The 17,322-nt window shown below is 38.4% G+C and overlaps 3 protein-coding genes across 4 annotated transcripts; 2 read left to right on the forward strand and 1 right to left on the reverse strand.

Annotated features, from left to right (window-relative positions):
- Positions 1-406: 406 nt before the first annotated feature.
- Positions 407-2,880, forward strand: LOC111325539 (uncharacterized). Its single transcript, XM_022929366.2, has 2 exons — positions 407-1,105; positions 1,863-2,880. The coding sequence occupies exons 1-2, from the start codon at positions 741-743 to the stop codon at positions 1,897-1,899; spliced, it is 402 nt and encodes a 133-aa protein (XP_022785101.1). The 5' UTR covers positions 407-740; the 3' UTR covers positions 1,900-2,880.
- Positions 2,881-3,696: 816 nt separating this feature from the next.
- On the forward strand, positions 3,697-5,949 carry LOC111325546 (uncharacterized). Its single transcript, XM_022929373.2, has 2 exons — positions 3,697-4,181; positions 4,645-5,949. The coding sequence occupies exons 1-2, from the start codon at positions 3,829-3,831 to the stop codon at positions 4,793-4,795; spliced, it is 504 nt and encodes a 167-aa protein (XP_022785108.2). The 5' UTR covers positions 3,697-3,828; the 3' UTR covers positions 4,796-5,949.
- A 1,883-nt stretch (positions 5,950-7,832) lies between these two features.
- On the reverse strand, positions 7,833-17,306 carry LOC111325499 (UV radiation resistance-associated protein). Of its 2 annotated transcripts, XM_022929325.2 has the most exons (19): positions 17,137-17,306; positions 16,518-16,650; positions 16,062-16,096; positions 15,410-15,473; positions 15,201-15,298; positions 14,748-14,837; positions 14,597-14,662; positions 13,472-13,506; positions 13,222-13,327; positions 12,933-13,014; positions 12,781-12,825; positions 11,970-12,054; positions 11,417-11,504; positions 11,216-11,285; positions 10,681-10,846; positions 10,054-10,132; positions 9,621-9,709; positions 8,289-8,941; positions 7,833-8,167 (listed from the first exon to the last, which is right to left on the reverse strand). In XM_022929325.2, exons 1-19 carry the CDS (start codon positions 17,191-17,193, stop codon positions 7,959-7,961), a joined length of 2,250 nt encoding a protein of 749 aa, XP_022785060.2. In that variant the 5' UTR covers positions 17,194-17,306; the 3' UTR covers positions 7,833-7,958. The 2 variants fall into 2 exon arrangements, with proteins under 2 accessions (XP_022785060.2, XP_088582855.1); XM_088726729.1 differs by lacking the exons at positions 15,201-15,298; positions 15,410-15,473.
- Between the last annotated feature and the right edge of the window lie 16 nt (positions 17,307-17,322).

The raw sequence follows: 17,322 nt of genomic DNA on the forward strand, positions 1-17,322 counted from the left end.
TTAATAAAAAACGTTTCGGTCCGAGACCTTCATTAGTTGTAATACAATAACTTACAAACTCCTTATATAGGTTTACAAAGAGGGCGTGTTAACACATATTAAAAAATACAATAATTACTATGTCAAAAATTATCACAATTTACAAGAAAAACAAACATAGAAATTAATGTTAATTAAATTGTTAAATCGTTATATATATATTAGCTGTTTTCCAATATGGCCAAAAACCGTTTTGCCTTTCTCCGGCGTGATGTAGACAACGTTTCGTCACGTGCGAAACAAGTCACACAACCGTAGTCATGAGGCTCTCCAGGGACTACCCAAAACCAGGCCTGACCCAAAACGGACTTTGAGCTCCACTAAGACCTGAAAGAACTAGGGCATCACAGTGCCACAGGGCAGAAAATAAGAGGCGGCTTGTTGCTCTCCCTTCATTTTATCCACCTGAACGATTCCTCGTGTTCTCTAAAGTATTTAGAATCTCAGTTTAATCATAGTTAATCGAGGGACCCAGTCCCCTCGATTAACTATGGTTTAATGAACGAAAAATTGCCGTGTGCAACTATTTTGCACGTGGCAACTCTTGTGCCTTGGCCTAATCCGGTTCAACAGGTATGACGTAGTTTGTAAACAAACGTTCCAAACATAATGATCAATCACTTAGAAAGCGACTAATTGGTGATTCGTAGCTACTCGTGATCCAGAACAACGTAGCAGCAGATAGATCCCTACAAAAAAAAATGGCTATTTCAGACTACTTGAAGGGATTTCGTGATTCCATTTGGACACCAATTGAGGTCGATCAATTCTGGCGAGTTTTGCATCCCTACTTGGCTCAACTACTAAACGACGTAATGCCTCTACCAGATTCTGACATTGATTTTTCCTCCCTGGACCCGGGAAACGAAAAGCACAAGCAACGCTGTATTCAAATCATTCACCAATCGCTGTGGAAAGGAAAATACTCTCTGGCCGTGGCTAATATAAAAGCAATCAAAACTTTCTTTCGAGACAGTGCCGGGAGCGCCAAAAATAATCACGTTGGCGTTTCTGATCTATTACACGAATTGAAGAAAGCATTTGAAAACAGACCCATGACTCGCAGGTAAGTTTCACATAATATTAGAGAGTCGATTGTGAATTCTGCGTATCTGCGATGAAAATTAATATTTATTTTATCTCGTGCGAAAATGGTGTGTTTTAATAGTGCGTTACTAATTGACAAGACAATTCTTTGCTTGAGTTGGTTTACTCTGAAGTTAAAACATAGCAGGCAGAAGACTCTTAAACAGAAGTTAGTAATTTCTTAAACAGTAGTTTAGTAATTTGTAGGCAGGAAATGAGTCGTGTTAACTTATAAGTAACTTCAAAAGTTGGTATCTCTTAATTACCCGCTAAGTTAATGAATTATTTTTTGAAAAATATTGATCATCCAATTTGTTTTTGAAAATATTGACCATCTAAAAGTAATGTTTGGATGGCGATAATCATTATCGTAGATAGTGTACAAGTTTTTCGTAATAAAAATTCTAGCTATTTTCAATATAACACATCAGAACTGCGCATGGAATCCATGAAGATAGAAAACCGTGACTTTTCCAAGGCTTCTTTCCAGCGACTGCTAGCCGTCTTATCTGAACGAACAAACACGTTAAAATGATGTATAGCTTTCAATCACTACCTTTGCAGGGTGGTGCCGCAACTATTTATCCCCCTACATATGGATTTAAGACTAAATTTCTTGTCAATCATGAAATAATCTTCTGTTTTACAAGTAAATTGAAACCATTTTTCGCCCTGCTTTATAAGTCAGTTATCATCGTTTATTTAAAATCATGTTTTATTACTCTTCTTCCTTGTAGCGCCGATGGTATTGATGTCTGGACCGACAACCCTTAAAACTCACAAGTTTGTCACGTGAAGATTTACACTCGCAAGAGTTTCACGCCAGAAGTTATTTTCTTAAGAACGACAACAGAAAAATTTTTAGTGCCCAAAGTAAGTGTAAATAATACAACGCAATTTGTCTCAGCCTTCCCTAACTATTGTAGAAACGAAGAACATTGCCTTCTAACCAGGTGCAGTCTGACAGTTTGGAGATTCGAGAATCAATAGTCTTGTTTTTCAATCAAGTGAACGGTATTGTTGTTTCATAATAAGAGTGTAAATTATTTCGTTTTCATGAATTCTTGCTATTTGATATACAGACACGAGTCATGCAATGACTCGAGGTAATATATAGTATTTGATATCAATTATTTACAATTCTGATATAAAAAATTGATAATCCAAGTTTATATGAGGCTCACGAGGAGAAAAGATCGGTAGTCCATTAATCCTTATCCTCGCCCCAGGCCCTATGCTAAGCCATCCCCGAATGGTGAACAAATAATATTTAAATGATCTCGTTAGATATTTGAATTACGAGATAGATAGTTATTATTAATAGATAGTGAATTGTTTAATTCAATGTATATAATAATTTGTCTGTTAAATATTGTACAAATGAGCATCCTGAAATGAGTGAATATACACAAGTAATGAAATTGCAATAAATGATATCGTTATTTCTAATGATAACAAATGAAGTGTAATAATAACCTGATAATGAATCAGAGCTTTGGCTATCTGTTGTACAAATATGAAGCACACAATTTTAGTCCACTTTGAGAATTTCTTAAGTAATGGATTTTTATACTAATTTTAGTTTATCAGTGTAAAATAACAAATGTAAAATCCGAACTGACGCAACAATTTGTAAAAGGCTTATAAGGCGGTTTTTAAAATTTGAGTAAAAAATAGATTTAGACACAGTGGTTACTGTTTTTAGCTTTGCGACTCAGTTGTCTTGAGTGAAATTAAAAGTTGATTTTACTCGGACGCTTGCGTTAAAAAGTCGTCTTGAGACAGGAATCGATATCCTTGTACACTTTTCCTAGATTTATCCTTTGCTATTTAGACGCTCACTCAGCCTTGGAAAATTGTGAAACCAAACTATAATCAACTGTTGCATGTCCTAAATTTCTCGCCTTATCGTCCCCTCTCGGTAAACAAAGGGCATGAGTGAACCTTGAAGATTCTGGTTTATTTATAAGACAAAAACAGTGGTTGTAGCGTGTAAAAGGCAAGTTGTCAGTTTTTTTTCAGTTGATACTCGGGCTCCTTCGCGCTGCAATATCTCTCGAGACATTCGCCGTTCTCTTTTAGCTACTCCACGGCCGCCAAATCTTTTCTTGTCCGAAATAATAACCGCAAGCGCTGCAGGCTAATAGATGATGAAAGTTTGTGTTTCATAACATGACTGAAGCCGCATAAAGATTCCTACTGATTAAAGCAAGTCGGCACGGCATCGTAACATTCGGAAGTCATTGTCGGCGTCACTCGTGAAGCCGAACTGTTCCGAACTAATACCTACGTGACCTTTGCCTGTTTTGACTTCAAGGAAGTGATTTTATCTCCCAAATTGCAAAGTTAAATAACGAAAAAGTAATAATGATTTTATGAAACAAAAGGGAAGAGCCGAAATCGTTTGTTTGGACAATAATTCATGTTGCGTGAACTGAAACAAAAACAACAAAGTCCGAAGTACCTTGGAAATTCTCTTTACCTCTTTAAACCCAGGATCAGCATATTTTACCGCAAACAAAAGCATAGAGTCGAAGCCAATCACAGGCGAGAATTCTGTACTATAGTGTAAACAACTAATTCATTTGGAAACTCTCCAGGTCCGACAGCCTAGCATGATAAAAACCGAGACATTCTCCCCCAGTATTATTGCAATTTTATAATCACGGTAGATGCGGAATCTCTTGAGCAAACGTGAAAACAATGGCGATTTATGATTGTCTCAAAAGACAGCAAGATCCAATTTGGACTCAGTGCGAGGTGGAAAAATTCTGGGATGTGTTGCAACCGTATCTAGCTCATCTCCTTACCGGTGAAATGCCACTTCCAGAATACAGCATCAACTTCACATCTATAAGCTCAAATAGCGAAAAAGACAGGCAATTCTGCATGGACGTAATACATGGCTCTTTGTGGAGAGGAAAGTACTCGCTTGCAGTAGCAAATTTGAAAGCCGTGGAGGCCTTCTTTGATAGCAGAAACAAGATTAGTGAATGTAACACTGCAGAGCAGCTGCGTTTGCTGGAAGTCGTTTTCAAACGCAGGCCTTTTGAAAGGTAAGTTTTTAAAAAATGCATTGATATGAACGGGTTTATAAACTGAACAGTTACTGTTTTGCATAAGATCAAAAACACCTACGTACGCTGAGTGGAGATAGGAACATCTAGCTATGAATGATTTATTGGGATCGACCAACCTTTTAGTTTTACCACTCTAAAAGAAGTGCGTATTGCTGAATAAATTATTCATTATTTTTCTTCCAACTTCTTTGCGTTTAAACACTTCCGACGACGACGGAGAAAAATAAATTGACTTCAAGGAAAAAAATGAAACAAAATATTCAATAAATTCTTCATTTGGTTAAAACATTTTTTTACAAACGTTTTTCTGGAAAAATCTAATTTTATGGTATCAGCTAAGCAAGGTTCCCCGACTAAATTAAATTTACAAGTAAAATACTACTCAGACTTAATGAGATTTTTTCTTTCATACAATTTTCATTTATGCTTTCTCTTGCAGGCGTCATGTCTTGCCGCAATATCCAGTGGCAATGTATGGGAACAACTCCATATCACCTTCCAGTTGTAAGATGTCTGTTGTACAGTTACGTAATCAAAACATACCTGTTTTACACTGGCAACATTTAATCACGTCTCGGCACCGGTTGTAAATATCAAGTCTCATCACCGTAACGTAACGCACCATAACACAACGTAACGCAGGATTACATAACAGTAAACAGCGTAGTATTTCTCGTTACATACGCGGGGAAATATGGCCTGAAAGAGACATCGCAAAATCTTCAGGTTGACCTGTTCCTTATTAGCAAGACTAAAGAGCTGGTGGAAATAATCTTTCAGGGTCTTTTTTTTTTTAAATTTTAGCTTACTTGAAGTGACAAAATTTCCTAGTAGTTTCATCATATGTAAATTACAAAGAGCAGCATGTAGAATATTTTCAATTTTTCTGCAAATGCAGTGTAATGAGATCAACATTGTGAAAATTTTATCGCAGCGGCTGAAACATGATGATAAAACGCTTTTGTTTGCATTGATTCGGCGGTGAAGTGGCAGAAGATTTCTTGTATATAAAAATGTATTTATTGTCGCTGATGTAAGAGCTGAGAGAACGCTATATATATATATATCTTATTAACCAAGCGCAAGGGCCGTACTGGGAGAATATCGGCCCGAGGTCTTGACACTACGGACCGAGCGCAGCGAGGTCCGTACGTACAATAAAGACCGAGGGACGATATTCTTCCAGTACGGTCCCGAGCAAGCTTGGTTAATAAGAGATTTATTACACGACTGAAGTTCAAAGGGACATAAGTGCGGTATCATTCGGGACCATTCGGGACAGTGCCCGGTCCAAAAATGAGAGAATATTGACCGGCAATAGAGCATTTTGATTGGTTGATTTTAGTTATTGGCCCTCTGACTGCCCGAGTCGTGTGATAAATAAACATATCCATTAATAACTGTGAGTTAACAGACCCAACTCTTGAATTTTTTAAAAGTATTTAATTCAATTTTGAAGCTTTCTTTATTCCTATAGAAATCTTTTTCTAAAGGATCAATTTTCGATATAAACAGTTTCATGATATCATAACACATGATGCTTACGTAATTCTCTAATAACGAAAAAGCTTTGAAAATTTTTTCTACAATAAAGCACTGTAACGTCGGTCGGTCAAACCAATTTTCAATTCCGCTTTCTTAAGTATTGCGCTTTTAACAAAACTATTACTTGTAGTTTGTCAATTAAGTGTACATAAAATACTATCTGCATAATAATTAGAGAAATATTAAATTGTGGCAATGACTAAGTAATTGATGGTTTAGTGTTCCCAGGTTACAACTCCTGCCCTTTTCATTAAACAAAAAGTTCGGTTCTACGGGTTTAGTTTCGGATGCAAAGCGAGTCTCTTGGAAAAATATTGGGAAACATATGACTGTGAGTACTGCGTACACTCCTGGATTCCTTCCCAGTTTACCATCACTTCTTAATCACGCATAATGCATGCGCTACTCCGGCATTTGGCATTAACACATGTTATCATTTTCCCTCGGAACTATTGTAAGGACAAGCTTAAAGTGAGAGGGGAGGGAAGGGGGTTTTTGGCACAAAATCACACGTGGGAGCATGCAGAACGCCAATTTTATCAAAATGATTTTTAGAGATCAGAGCGCAAGTATACAATCAGGAATTTCATGATGGTGGAAAACCCATTTCCGAGCTGACTAGTGCCTCGTTACAAAACGAGGCCAACTTTACTCTTAGCATGTAAGAATAAATCATTTGCATGCTGGTAAAATCAAATGTTGAAGGGAAAGGTCCCGAATTGTTTTTGGTCTTGAGGACAAATCTTCTCACAGATGACACAAACAATTGAAAGGCATTAATCCCCCACAACACAACTAAAGTGCTTAGCAAGAGTAACATCCCCGGCCGAACCCATGGAACACTCAAAATCGCCGATAGGCATTTTCGATCTACTAAATTTCTACTAAACTCTTCATACCTCGATCTCAGTGATTTCTTTTGTTTTATTACACGACTCGGGCAGTCAGAGGGCCAATAACTAAAATCAACCAATCAAAATGCTCTATTGCTAGTCCAATATTCCCTAAGTATTGGACCGGGCACTGTCCCGAATGGTCCCGAATGATACCACACTTGTGTCCCTTTGAACTTCAGTCGTATAATAAATCTCTTCTTAACCAAGCTTGCTCGGGACCGTACTGGAAGAATATCGACCCTCGGTCTTTATTGTACGGACCGCGCTGCGCTCGGTCTGTACTGTCAAGACCTCGGGCTGATATTCTCCCAGTGCGGCCCTCGCGCTTGGTTAATAAGATATATTTATTTCCCCAAGCCTCGGAGCCAAGTCTGAAATTTTAAGATATCGAAAATGGCCCACTGTCACGCAAATTTTACGATCTAAGCAAACGAACGGAAGAACAAACAGTTAAATAAGTAACAAAAAAAGTTCCAAAGTTCCGTTTATTGTTATCAACATTATTGTTATAATTCAACAGTAGACACAGAAAAAAAAAAAAAAAAACAGAAAAAATCAGTTGGTGTAGAGAGATTAGGGAAAAAAATCCCTCGCTCTCGGCCAACGAGTGATACTGGATCCTAGAGACATCATCACCGGGGAGGGTGAGATTGAAATCAATAGAGGACAAAGTCCACTGGGAAAAAGAGGAAATGGACAAAGCAGAAAGAAAGTGTTCACATTTCCCAAATATATGTGGATTTATGGATCCATCCACAAGACAGGTCTACCGTTCCACCTAAGTTTAGTTTATATTCGCTAAACAGTCGCAAGAAGAAATGAATAACCTTGGTTATTAAGAACTTGAATTTTCTCCTATTCTGTTACTATACCAAAAGTCCTTCAAAGTTTTCTCAGTTCTTTAACTATCATATATTAGATTTCTTTTCAAAAACAAGTCATGCTTTCAACTAGAAAAAGTAAAAGATTTCAAGAATTCAACAGACTGAGAGTTATCTGTTTTCGCAAAAAAACTGCTTCCGCGGGACAAAAGCTACGCGGTATGGATCTACGCACACAAGATCCGTGGTGGTTTAGCCTTAAAACAGACTCCTCCTTGGAAATCCATAAAGCCAAATTATCTGTATCGTTCCCCAATGATTTACTCTTATTAAGGGGTCTGGTTCCAAGCTAAGAAGGGTCGAGATTGGAAAATTAATGTCAATTAGCGACATGTTATTTTATTAAAAAAATTTTATCACATGAAATCTTGGAAATTACTTACAGGCATACTTTTTGTGTAAAATACACGTCTTGAAAAGAAATTCTGTTTTCATCTTAAATCTAAATCTCCATTTTCGCAGTAACTGTCAAAATTGATAGATCCCTCCACATCGAACAAAAAATTTCTTTTGGCGCGAAGTTCGTCATTACGAAACAACGGTTTATCAGATTGACTTGGTTCCTTCGACACATTGGCTTTCTCACTAGCGATGTCTCCTCTCACAGTAGAGGATTCCCCGTTGGACGAAGAAGAGCCAACTACAAAAAGAACATGAAAGTTAACAAAAAAAAGGTTCGCAAATCATATTACATTGTTAAACGACGCACTTATTGGGACAACTATCTATGTCAAAGCGATCTACTGAGCCATTCGCCTTACCTTGTCTGAAACTTTCCAAGTGTTGACGACCAGAAATATCACGCTTTCCCTCACTTGAAATCAAGTCATTAACTGTACTTTCCGCCAGTTTCGAAGCGACTTCTTTAGTTACAGTTCCAGTATCGATAGTGTTATTCCTCACCAGCTTACGTTTCTCCACAGTAGATGGCCTTTGGCCCTTCAGGGAAAGCGTTCTTGGTGGTTTAGTCTTTGCATTTTTAGTATTGTCGAGTTTGGTGGCTTTTTTGGAACGTTGTTGCTCCAGAAACTTTAAATGACTCGTTCCTTGCGCGGGTATGTGTAACTGAGAGCTGTCTGTCGAGGAACTAGTGGCAATCTTCCCGTGATCATCCAAAACGGGTTTTACCGGCGAGTCAACCAAATCATGTTGAACTGGTGGTTTTGAGTCCTCTTCTCCCGTAACAGTAGTTTCCGTATTCGGAACAAGATTAACTTGCGCTGCACTCAAAGCTTCCGGTATAGCAGACTTCGCCTCGGATGTAGAGGCACTCATTGTCCTGAGAAGCACATCATCAAGTTTGGGATTCGAAGAAGAAGATTCTCCCGACCCACCAGATCCCGATGTAGATGCGCGCTTCTTGCTCTGTTTCAATGGAGACTTTCGTATAATTGTGAGGGGTGCAGATTTTACACTAGGGGAACAATATTGACCATTAGCAGCAGTATAATACTGTCTACTGAAGAATTATGGTGAATGTCACAAATCTTCCCAATCAGTTGGAGCCATAAGCACCATGAAGTGTTCGATTGGCGGTTGACACCGACGCTTCTCTTTTCACTTGAATAGTACTCCGGCTCCAACTTATGCGGAAGATCTGTGATAGATTCACTAAAAATTTTCTTCAGATGACAGCAAGAAAGCATCAACACTTGGCGAGTGAAACACTACACTGGAAGTGCAACGGGCCACCATTACACGTCATCAGCCCAAAGTGTCTTGCGCACCATTCAAGATGGCGGCCGCAGGAAATTCGAAGAGGCTGTAAGACCCTTCCTTGCAAAATGGTAAAAAATCAGATAGCTTGGTGAGGCAATTTTTTTATGCCAGATCGATTGAGAAGTACGTTTGGAACATTTTAAGCGCTATTTGTTAGAAGAGTGAAAGTTCCCTTTAATTTTTACCAAATATGCGGGTCGAGCGTAACTGTTTAGCTAACCACCAGCGTTCAAAGAAAAAAAGAAGTTCCCTGTTACTTGTAGGAGAGCTACACGGAGCATGTGTTAACCATTGTAACCCATTCTATAAAATCAACTTGAGCCCATTCAAGTGTGAACGCATTGCGTACCTATGCTATCTTCCCGTCGGCTTACCTTGTTTGGAACTTTGTTTCCAATAAGTCCTTAAGGTTGGGCAGAGTGTTGCGCAGGTTGGGTGTCCCCAAACCATTGAACTGTCGAAGCTAAACGGTGACAAAAAAAAAAAAAAACAGAGAAAACAAATCAAAAGCATGGCTGATGTTGGTTAATACGGTTCCACACGACCTCTAAATTGAAGCACAGAACACTTCAGGTACCTGTCGTAAAACGAAACCCAGGGAAATCAAATTGACCAATCGGAACATAAGAAATTAGTAGCGACCAAGTCACCATTAGTGTTGGCTTGCATCTGATTGGTTCAGAATGGCGCAGGACATTTCCTGGACCAATCACTGAGCGAACCAACTTTAACCAAAGATACCCCAGATAGCTTTCGACACTCAATTGAAGATTGCTCTAACTAATTAGAAATACTAAAAATTTTTACCTGAGCTATGTTCTTGTTCAAAAGAAAAGTTCCATAGTAAAACTTAATTTTTTCTTTCCCTTTATTATATAACGGAAACCTGAAAAAGGAAAGAAGGAGAGAGTGTTGTCCATAGGGAAACTTTAAGAGGGCATTCTGACAGACAATTTCAGAAATCTTGGATAATCTTCCGAATCTGCCCACACCGAGAAAGAAGGAAACCATCACAACACTTCAAACTTGATAAGAAATTTGACATTTGAGTCCCTAACACTTCTCCTTTCCTGAGCGACTGATGGTTTTTCCTAAAATCTAGATGCCTGAAATTCGCTCGCTCGCCCGCCCGCTTCTCCGTCACTGTGTTTTCAACGGCTTAAAGGGTTGAGATTTGAAGGCTAACGACCAAAACATTGCACTACTATCGCTGCGAGGCGAGAGCAAAGGTGCACGTCGACCTATTGCATGAAAGCTTCCAGAATAAGCAAGGAACGTAATATAAATATCTAAGGCAAAGAATATCTACATCAAAGCACTAATAGACCGTCCATAACACTTGTGTTAGAATGTCCTAAAACAACGCCAAATTAATTCTTTCATCACAAACTAAAAAAGAAAAAACGCTTGCCAAGCAGCCTTATTTTTACTCACTGCCTCTCCTTCTCTGCAACCTTTTCGATCGCAAAATCCATAATGGTAGATCTGGAGCCGCGAGACTGCATGGAATATCTCAAAGGTAGATCCAAGAATTGAGCTATCATACACACCAAGTGACACGTGTAACCAAGGGCAACCGACAAGGTCTCATCGTCCATGGCTGCAATTGGATAGATATCGTTTCAACCATTTAGCAACTAAGAATGACCAGCATCAAATTTCTCCCCACATCACCCCCCCTGAATCAAACATTCAAGTGAAGAGAATAAAGGAAACGATCACTGACTAAAGAAGCTTTTGATTGTTGAACAAATTCTCCTTGTTAGTGCCTTAGGAAATATATGGAGAACAGTATGGAGAATAGACATACTGATGTTAGGGTGTAAAGGGTTAAGATCTGTCGAACCTGCTCGCAGCAGTCACTGGTGATGAGTGACCCTTTACTCTCGTTTGTTGTAAAAACGAATGTCAACCTTGGAGGTTGGGAATTTGAGAGCAGAATGTGTTTCATTGTAATTTTTATTCTCACCTTGGAATTCATCTGATTCACAATTGGGAAGCCGTACACCACTAATTACGAATTCTTTTGAACCTTGTAACTACAGAAAGACAAAAACAGCATCAACTATCAGCTGTAAAACTTAATACGCTCTTTCTATCTGGCAACGTAGTTATGGAATGAGGAGACAACTTTTTTTAATTCCAACTGCACATAATGTCTATTCCTTACCTCCACAATGGGGTAAATAGTTATTAGCTCAGAGATAAGCTGCCGCCGTCTCATATTCATCTGCGCAGTCACCTTTACGAAAGTTTCCCTGCAAGAAACCAGGAGAGGTCGGTCACACAACTCCTACCGCTATGATGACTCTTTCAGGCATAGACGACATTTCGTAACCTTTGTGTGGTGGGTTTACTCCACGTAGCGCTCAGACCGACACCACTAAGTAAGTATAATCAAAAGGTTACTCGGGAAAAGACTCAGTAAAGTATTAGAATTTTAACTAAAGGAGTGTGAAATTATTCCCTAATTTTTCCATATACCATGTGCGACAAATAACGTTCATAATCACAGGTTTTATATAGCTTAATTATACAAAAAACTCCAAGCCGGGTAGGTTTTTCGAAACATCGACAACTGTTTTTTCAGGACTATACTCTTTAAAACGACCTCAGCACATGATCACCAATTAATGGCCTTCACAGCTGTTTATCTTTACCATTTGGACCCTATGTCTGCATTACAGGTAAATGAAGGGGGCAGGTACCTTTATCGTATTTACCTTTTTTCTACGTATGCTTGCTTGTGTTCTCTTAAACAAACTTTATTAAAGTCCAGTTTCTCTCTGTCCCTCTTAAGGTTTATTTCTGTAGAATGACAAATTCATGGAGACTTTATACAGAGAACATAACTTACCAAAGTGTGCAATGAATTAGGCAGATCTATCGATGCCTTTTTTTTTTTTTTTTGGGGGGGGGGGGGGTGGGTCTAAAATTTGATTGAGAATTTTTTTGCGTTGCAAATAACTCCTCAACCGGCCCTCTCTCGCAGTTAGATGCCACACATCGTTGAATTGTAATATGCAACTTTGTTGTTGCCAGAATTTTTGTATCAAACAAGAAATATAAAACCAACAGGTCTGATGGGTAATCAGGTTCAGACCCCCAGACCCTCCCCCTCTATATTCATCACTGATCACCACCGACCCTCCCCCTCTATATTCACCACTGATCACCACCGATGGTTGCTGAGAGAGAGCCAAAATATCCACTGATATGGTTCAAATTAATTCATCTTCTGAGAAGAACTTCTACTTTCCTTATTTTTTTCACAAGGCTCTTGTGTTTGTACTTTTCCCTCAATATGTTTGTTGGATATATGATTGGTTAGAGCCAACTCAGCACTACTCTCCATGTTAACTATTTTACCATCTCATATCCACCATATAAAATATTGTACAGAGAAGATACATTTAAACACCTCTGGAAGTTTAAAGGGTTGAGACAAATTAAAGTAAAATTCAATCAAAGGAAAGTGCATTTTTTTTAAAGAACAAATTAGTACTTTTTTTGGAAATTCAAAACATTACTTACCTCGTTCCTTGAGTTTTTCAGAGATACTCTTTTCCTCCTCCCTTTCTGTTATTTTTCCAAAAAAAAAAATGTTAATCAGTCAACAAAATAAGTTATTTCATCTTTCAAAATGATTACTCAGAAACAGTTATCTGATAGAGCTTCATACACACCTTTCAACAATAACTTCTGTTTTGATAACCACTCTTCTCTTAAAAGTTTGATCTTCAACTTCAGCATTTCCTGTTCTGACAGCTGCAACAAAAGAAAAAGGTGATTTAATTGCAATTGAGTTAAAATTGACAATTTGGTTTCAAAGGATCTCTTTGCTGGAAAGTATGCCCAGTCCACTACTTTCATAAAGTATAACATTCCATTAAATTGAAAAATTAATCTTCAGTACAGCATCTTTTTCCAGATGAGAAATTATCAAGAAATTTGTGACCAAACATTTAGACAAACCTGTGAAGTAGACTTGATGTCAGATTCAACTTTGTATTGGATGGCCTGACGCACATCTCTGACCGACAGCTGAGATTGCAGGATTGCCTTCTGTATTGCCTGCAGTCTGAAGACAAGAATCAAGATGGGCTTCAAATTAATGCACATACATAATGATCATATCAAACAAATCATGCTATACAAAATATACATTAATGCATGTGCTTCAGATGGGAAAGAGAGAGATTTCAGTTGGATTACAGGGACATACCTTTGGACAGACAACAGTTTGCAAGATATCTGAACCTATGAAGAGAAAAGTCCAGTGAACAGATGTGAATACATGGTAAGATCACAAAGTTATAACATAGCATGCTTAATATAAATACTGATAGCGGGGCTTCCACGTGCACTTCGCGTGCATGGGGCAGAGCCCCATAACCATGGAATATGGTCAACCATTTTTCATTTGGTTGTCACGCGACTGACCGAGCATAAATACATACATACGTACGTGCCTTCAGATTGCACGGGTAGGGGTAGGGGAGACTATCAAGCAAAGGGAGGGGTGTCTCAGGTGAGTCTTGGCAAATGCACATCTTTTATGTTATAATTAATATTACGAACTTGGGAGCTCCGTTTTTAGGCTTGGCTAAATCTATAATTTATATTAATTATTAAGATGAAGAGGGTTACCAATCAGGCAACTGTATCTCCCAGGTCATTTGATAAAGTCTTCTTAACCCATTAATGGCCGCAGCTTTTGTGGAAAACTGTGTTTTGAAGCTAGTCCAGCAGATTTCGGGTCACTGTTGGGGTTTTAAAAGCTCGAACTTACCAAAAACCACTTGACAGCTCGTGCACTCGATGGCCTTTCGATCCAAATGCAAAATGGCGGCCTGAAAATCTCGGGCACGCGCAGAGAGCAAAATTTCGACATAGTTTTTGGGTTGAAAAGTCACGCCCCACTTACGACTTCTACTTTTCTCTCTTTCTCCTGCCCTTTTTTTCCCCTCTCCTTGCCTAAAGTTTCTCCTCACTTGCTGGAAATTGAGTAGGCTTCATTTTGGTGTAGAGATTTTTCAGAAACTACTCATTATTTTCAAAGCACATGCTCGGAAAGGTAGGTGGGTAGTGAAACACGATCTTCGTGCAGATTTTCCAGTCAAAGTGACACGGTTTTTTGGCTATTTCTCCAATCTCCTCCACTCAATTGCGCTCATTCTGGTATCGTCTGCAAGATATTTTCAACCCGTTCAAGTACATGCTCGAATTCGTGCTCCAGAGTTAAAATTGATGACGTCACAGGGCGTAGAAAGGGTGTGGGTCCCCATGGGCGCATACGGGCGCACTGGACGTTAATGGGTTAAACTTACTTCAGGTATTGCTCACATACCTGATCCGCATCAACTTTGATAACATCTTTTCCTTGCACAACTCCAGTTTCACCACTGCCTGGGGTCTTAAAAGATCACAAAAACTTGTATGTATAGTCTAACAGAATTATTGAAAACTTTGCAATTTATCAGAATTCTATTCTGGCTTACCTCATCTTTGGGCAAGCAGCTAGGTGCACTGTAATACCCATCAATAAGACCAAAGATAACCGTGTTCTGTCCATACTTGCTGGACCTCACCTGAAAAGTTCATCAAAATATAGCATTATCAGGAATTAAATCATAAGTAAAGCTGAGCTTCAGAGGGCAAGGGGCCTATACCTGTCCTTGACAATCCCTGTTTGTTTTTTTCTTACATGACTGTATTTTCTTTTAACATGAAGAGTCTAAGAGGGAACATCTATTTCTCCTTTCTTAAGGGAATGCCAGCCTGTTGCTGGACACCCCAAGTTTCCTGATGAATAGTTGGGAGTCGCACATATATTCCTGGCCTACTTGGAAAAAATCATGAGCAATTATTATGATATAGAAGAAAACAAAACCCAAACAAAGTCAACAAAAAGTTTGCCCCCAATCCATACACACTGTTATCAAAAAGAATACCTGATCTCCAAGGTATTGTAGAGATGGCAAATCAACCTTCCACTCAATAATGAGTCGAAACTTGTTTTTTTGACCTCCCCATACTCTTACGATGACAGCTGACATTTGATCAAGGAAAAAATCACCACACCCCACGTATAGCTACATGAAAAATTAAACAAGCTATTTGCTGATCACCAGAGAGTGACGGTTTGCAGAAGAAAGGATACAAGACACAGTGGTTGACTTTTGATTCTTCCATGAGGATGGCTCAAAACTAGCCCATGTTGGATTCTAACATGTGTGTAGAATGTTAAGAGTAGAAATTAAAAATAAAAATCAAACTACTGTAGCAGTCAGATGCCCGATAGACTGATCTTACCGTTGTACAAAATTTTTTAGACCGATGTCATAAACGCAATTTTATTTCATTTCCAGTTTTTATCAAGAACCTTTTAAACAAACAAGACCGAAACATTTTGAAGAAACTAAAATCAATGGATTGCCACCCCCTGAAGGACATCATACCTGTCCAAAAGACATAATTATGTACACAATCTTAGGAAAAAAGGCTGCGCGCGCCCGAAAATTAATACACAGCGCTTTATGAACACCTTTGTAAATAGGTTGATATTTAAGCTCCATTTATTGTCATGACATACTTTTTAATTCATAATATGTATGTAGATTTCTGTAGTTTTTCCAAATTCATTGTAACATAAGATATGTAGTTTTATCTTATGATGGAATAAAGACTTTTTATTATGTAGCTTAAAAATACAAAACACAGACCAAGAGATTGTATCTATCAAAACAAACCACAGATGTGAAGGAAACTGGTGGAGGGAAGGAAATAATAACAGTCACATCCATGTTACTTACCAGGGAATACTTGATTTTCTCACTGGTATATATGGCTACACAAGAAACAAATAAAAAAAACACATTATATGTTTTTTAAATAAATTTGACCTTTGTCAATTTAACAAGCAAAGGGAAAATAGTTTCATTTCAAGACAAGTTCTAGTCATTAAGGTAATATCCATAATGGGATGAAGGTGCCCAAGAAGAGGGAAAGAAAGGGCAGGAAAGGGAAATTGTTTTATCCACAGCAGGAGGAAGGTGAGAAATGCAAAATGCTAACATTCAATGTAGTTCACAATCTGCTGCATTCTGTAATAAACAACTGCAGATGGGAGTTACCTGTATGGGTACCCAAGGTGAAGGCTATGGCAACTTGGAGATTCTTGCCCGTTGATAAATACAAAATTTGAAACACCAGAAGCAATAAGAATTAAACAACTGATTAAAAGACAAACAGAAATGAATCTGACAGACCTTTCTGATTTCCTTCCACACTATGCAAAGTGAAGTATGTTTCCAGCAGGCGGTCAAGCAAGTTATCTCCAAAGATGGAAAATTTTGGGATAATTTTTCGAACAGAAATGCTTCTTAGGTGTCGTAGTCGCAGCTGTAAAAGAGGAAGACAGGTATATCAGGCAGTGCACAGCGTACCAAGTATGGAACAAAAAGTAACAAGTATTTTTTTAGATTTGTGATATTGCACGCGTTTCGAAGATCTTCGAATAAAATATTTAGATACCGGTATTGAGACATTTGATTGATTTAATCGAGGGGGGGGGGGGGGGGCTAGACAGATATCTGCGTTCGAAAATTCAAATTGACCAGATTAATTAACCCATAAGACTTCTAATAATTTAAAATGTTTATTAATGAACGGGCAAAGGTGACCATGCAAAGAACATAGGAAAGAAGGCTTCGAAGATGAAAATAATACATGGAGTTGCAATTCGATCAAGATAAATAAATCATGTATAACTTGGAAAACGCATGGCTTAGGTTGCTCTACATAAAGCAGGTTTGATCATCGCAGGAGACTTTCTAGTCAACTGATGAAGAAAAAATTATGCACTTGTAGAGAAAAATCTGCACAAACCTGTTTTGAACTGAGATCAAAATGTCTCACCCTTCCAAGACTTTCTTTGCTGGCCATTCCAGTCGTGCAAACTCATCAAAACTTCATTGTGAAACAAGATCAGTTGGTCATCAATCGAATCACCTGACCGGCCATGTCGCCATGTTGAAGACGGAACTAATAGCGCTACACATCGCGCGACGCATC

The sequence above is a fragment of the Stylophora pistillata genome, chromosome 7 (genome assembly GCF_964205215.1).
Source record: "Stylophora pistillata chromosome 7, jaStyPist1.2, whole genome shotgun sequence".
In the NCBI taxonomy this organism is placed as follows: domain Eukaryota; kingdom Metazoa; phylum Cnidaria; class Anthozoa; order Scleractinia; family Pocilloporidae; genus Stylophora; species Stylophora pistillata.

What these genes read in the sequence shown, in the direction of transcription:
- LOC111325539 (XM_022929366.2), top strand. Translation starts at nt 741, where the DNA reads ATGGCTATTTCAGACTACTTGAAGGGATTTCGTGATTCCATTTGGACA. An exon ending in AACAGACCCATGACTCGCAG is followed by an intron (nt 1,106 to 1,862) that starts GTAAGTTTCACA and finishes TCTTCCTTGTAG; the next exon opens with CGCCGATGGTATTGATGTCT.
- LOC111325499 (XM_022929325.2), bottom strand. Translation starts at nt 17,193, where the DNA reads ATGGCCAGCAAAGAAAGTCTTGGAAGGGTGAGACATTTTGATCTCAGT. An exon ending in TCAAAGTTGATGCGGATCAG is followed by an intron (nt 13,507 to 14,596) that starts GTATGTGAGCAA and finishes TTCTCTTCATAG; the next exon opens with GTTCAGATATCTTGCAAACT. An exon ending in GAAACAAAGTTCCAAACAAG is followed by an intron (nt 8,942 to 9,620) that starts GTAAGCCGACGG and finishes TTGTTCCCCTAG; the next exon opens with TGTAAAATCTGCACCCCTCA.
- LOC111325546 (XM_022929373.2), top strand. Translation starts at nt 3,829, where the DNA reads ATGGCGATTTATGATTGTCTCAAAAGACAGCAAGATCCAATTTGGACT. An exon ending in AAACGCAGGCCTTTTGAAAG is followed by an intron (nt 4,182 to 4,644) that starts GTAAGTTTTTAA and finishes TTTCTCTTGCAG; the next exon opens with GCGTCATGTCTTGCCGCAAT.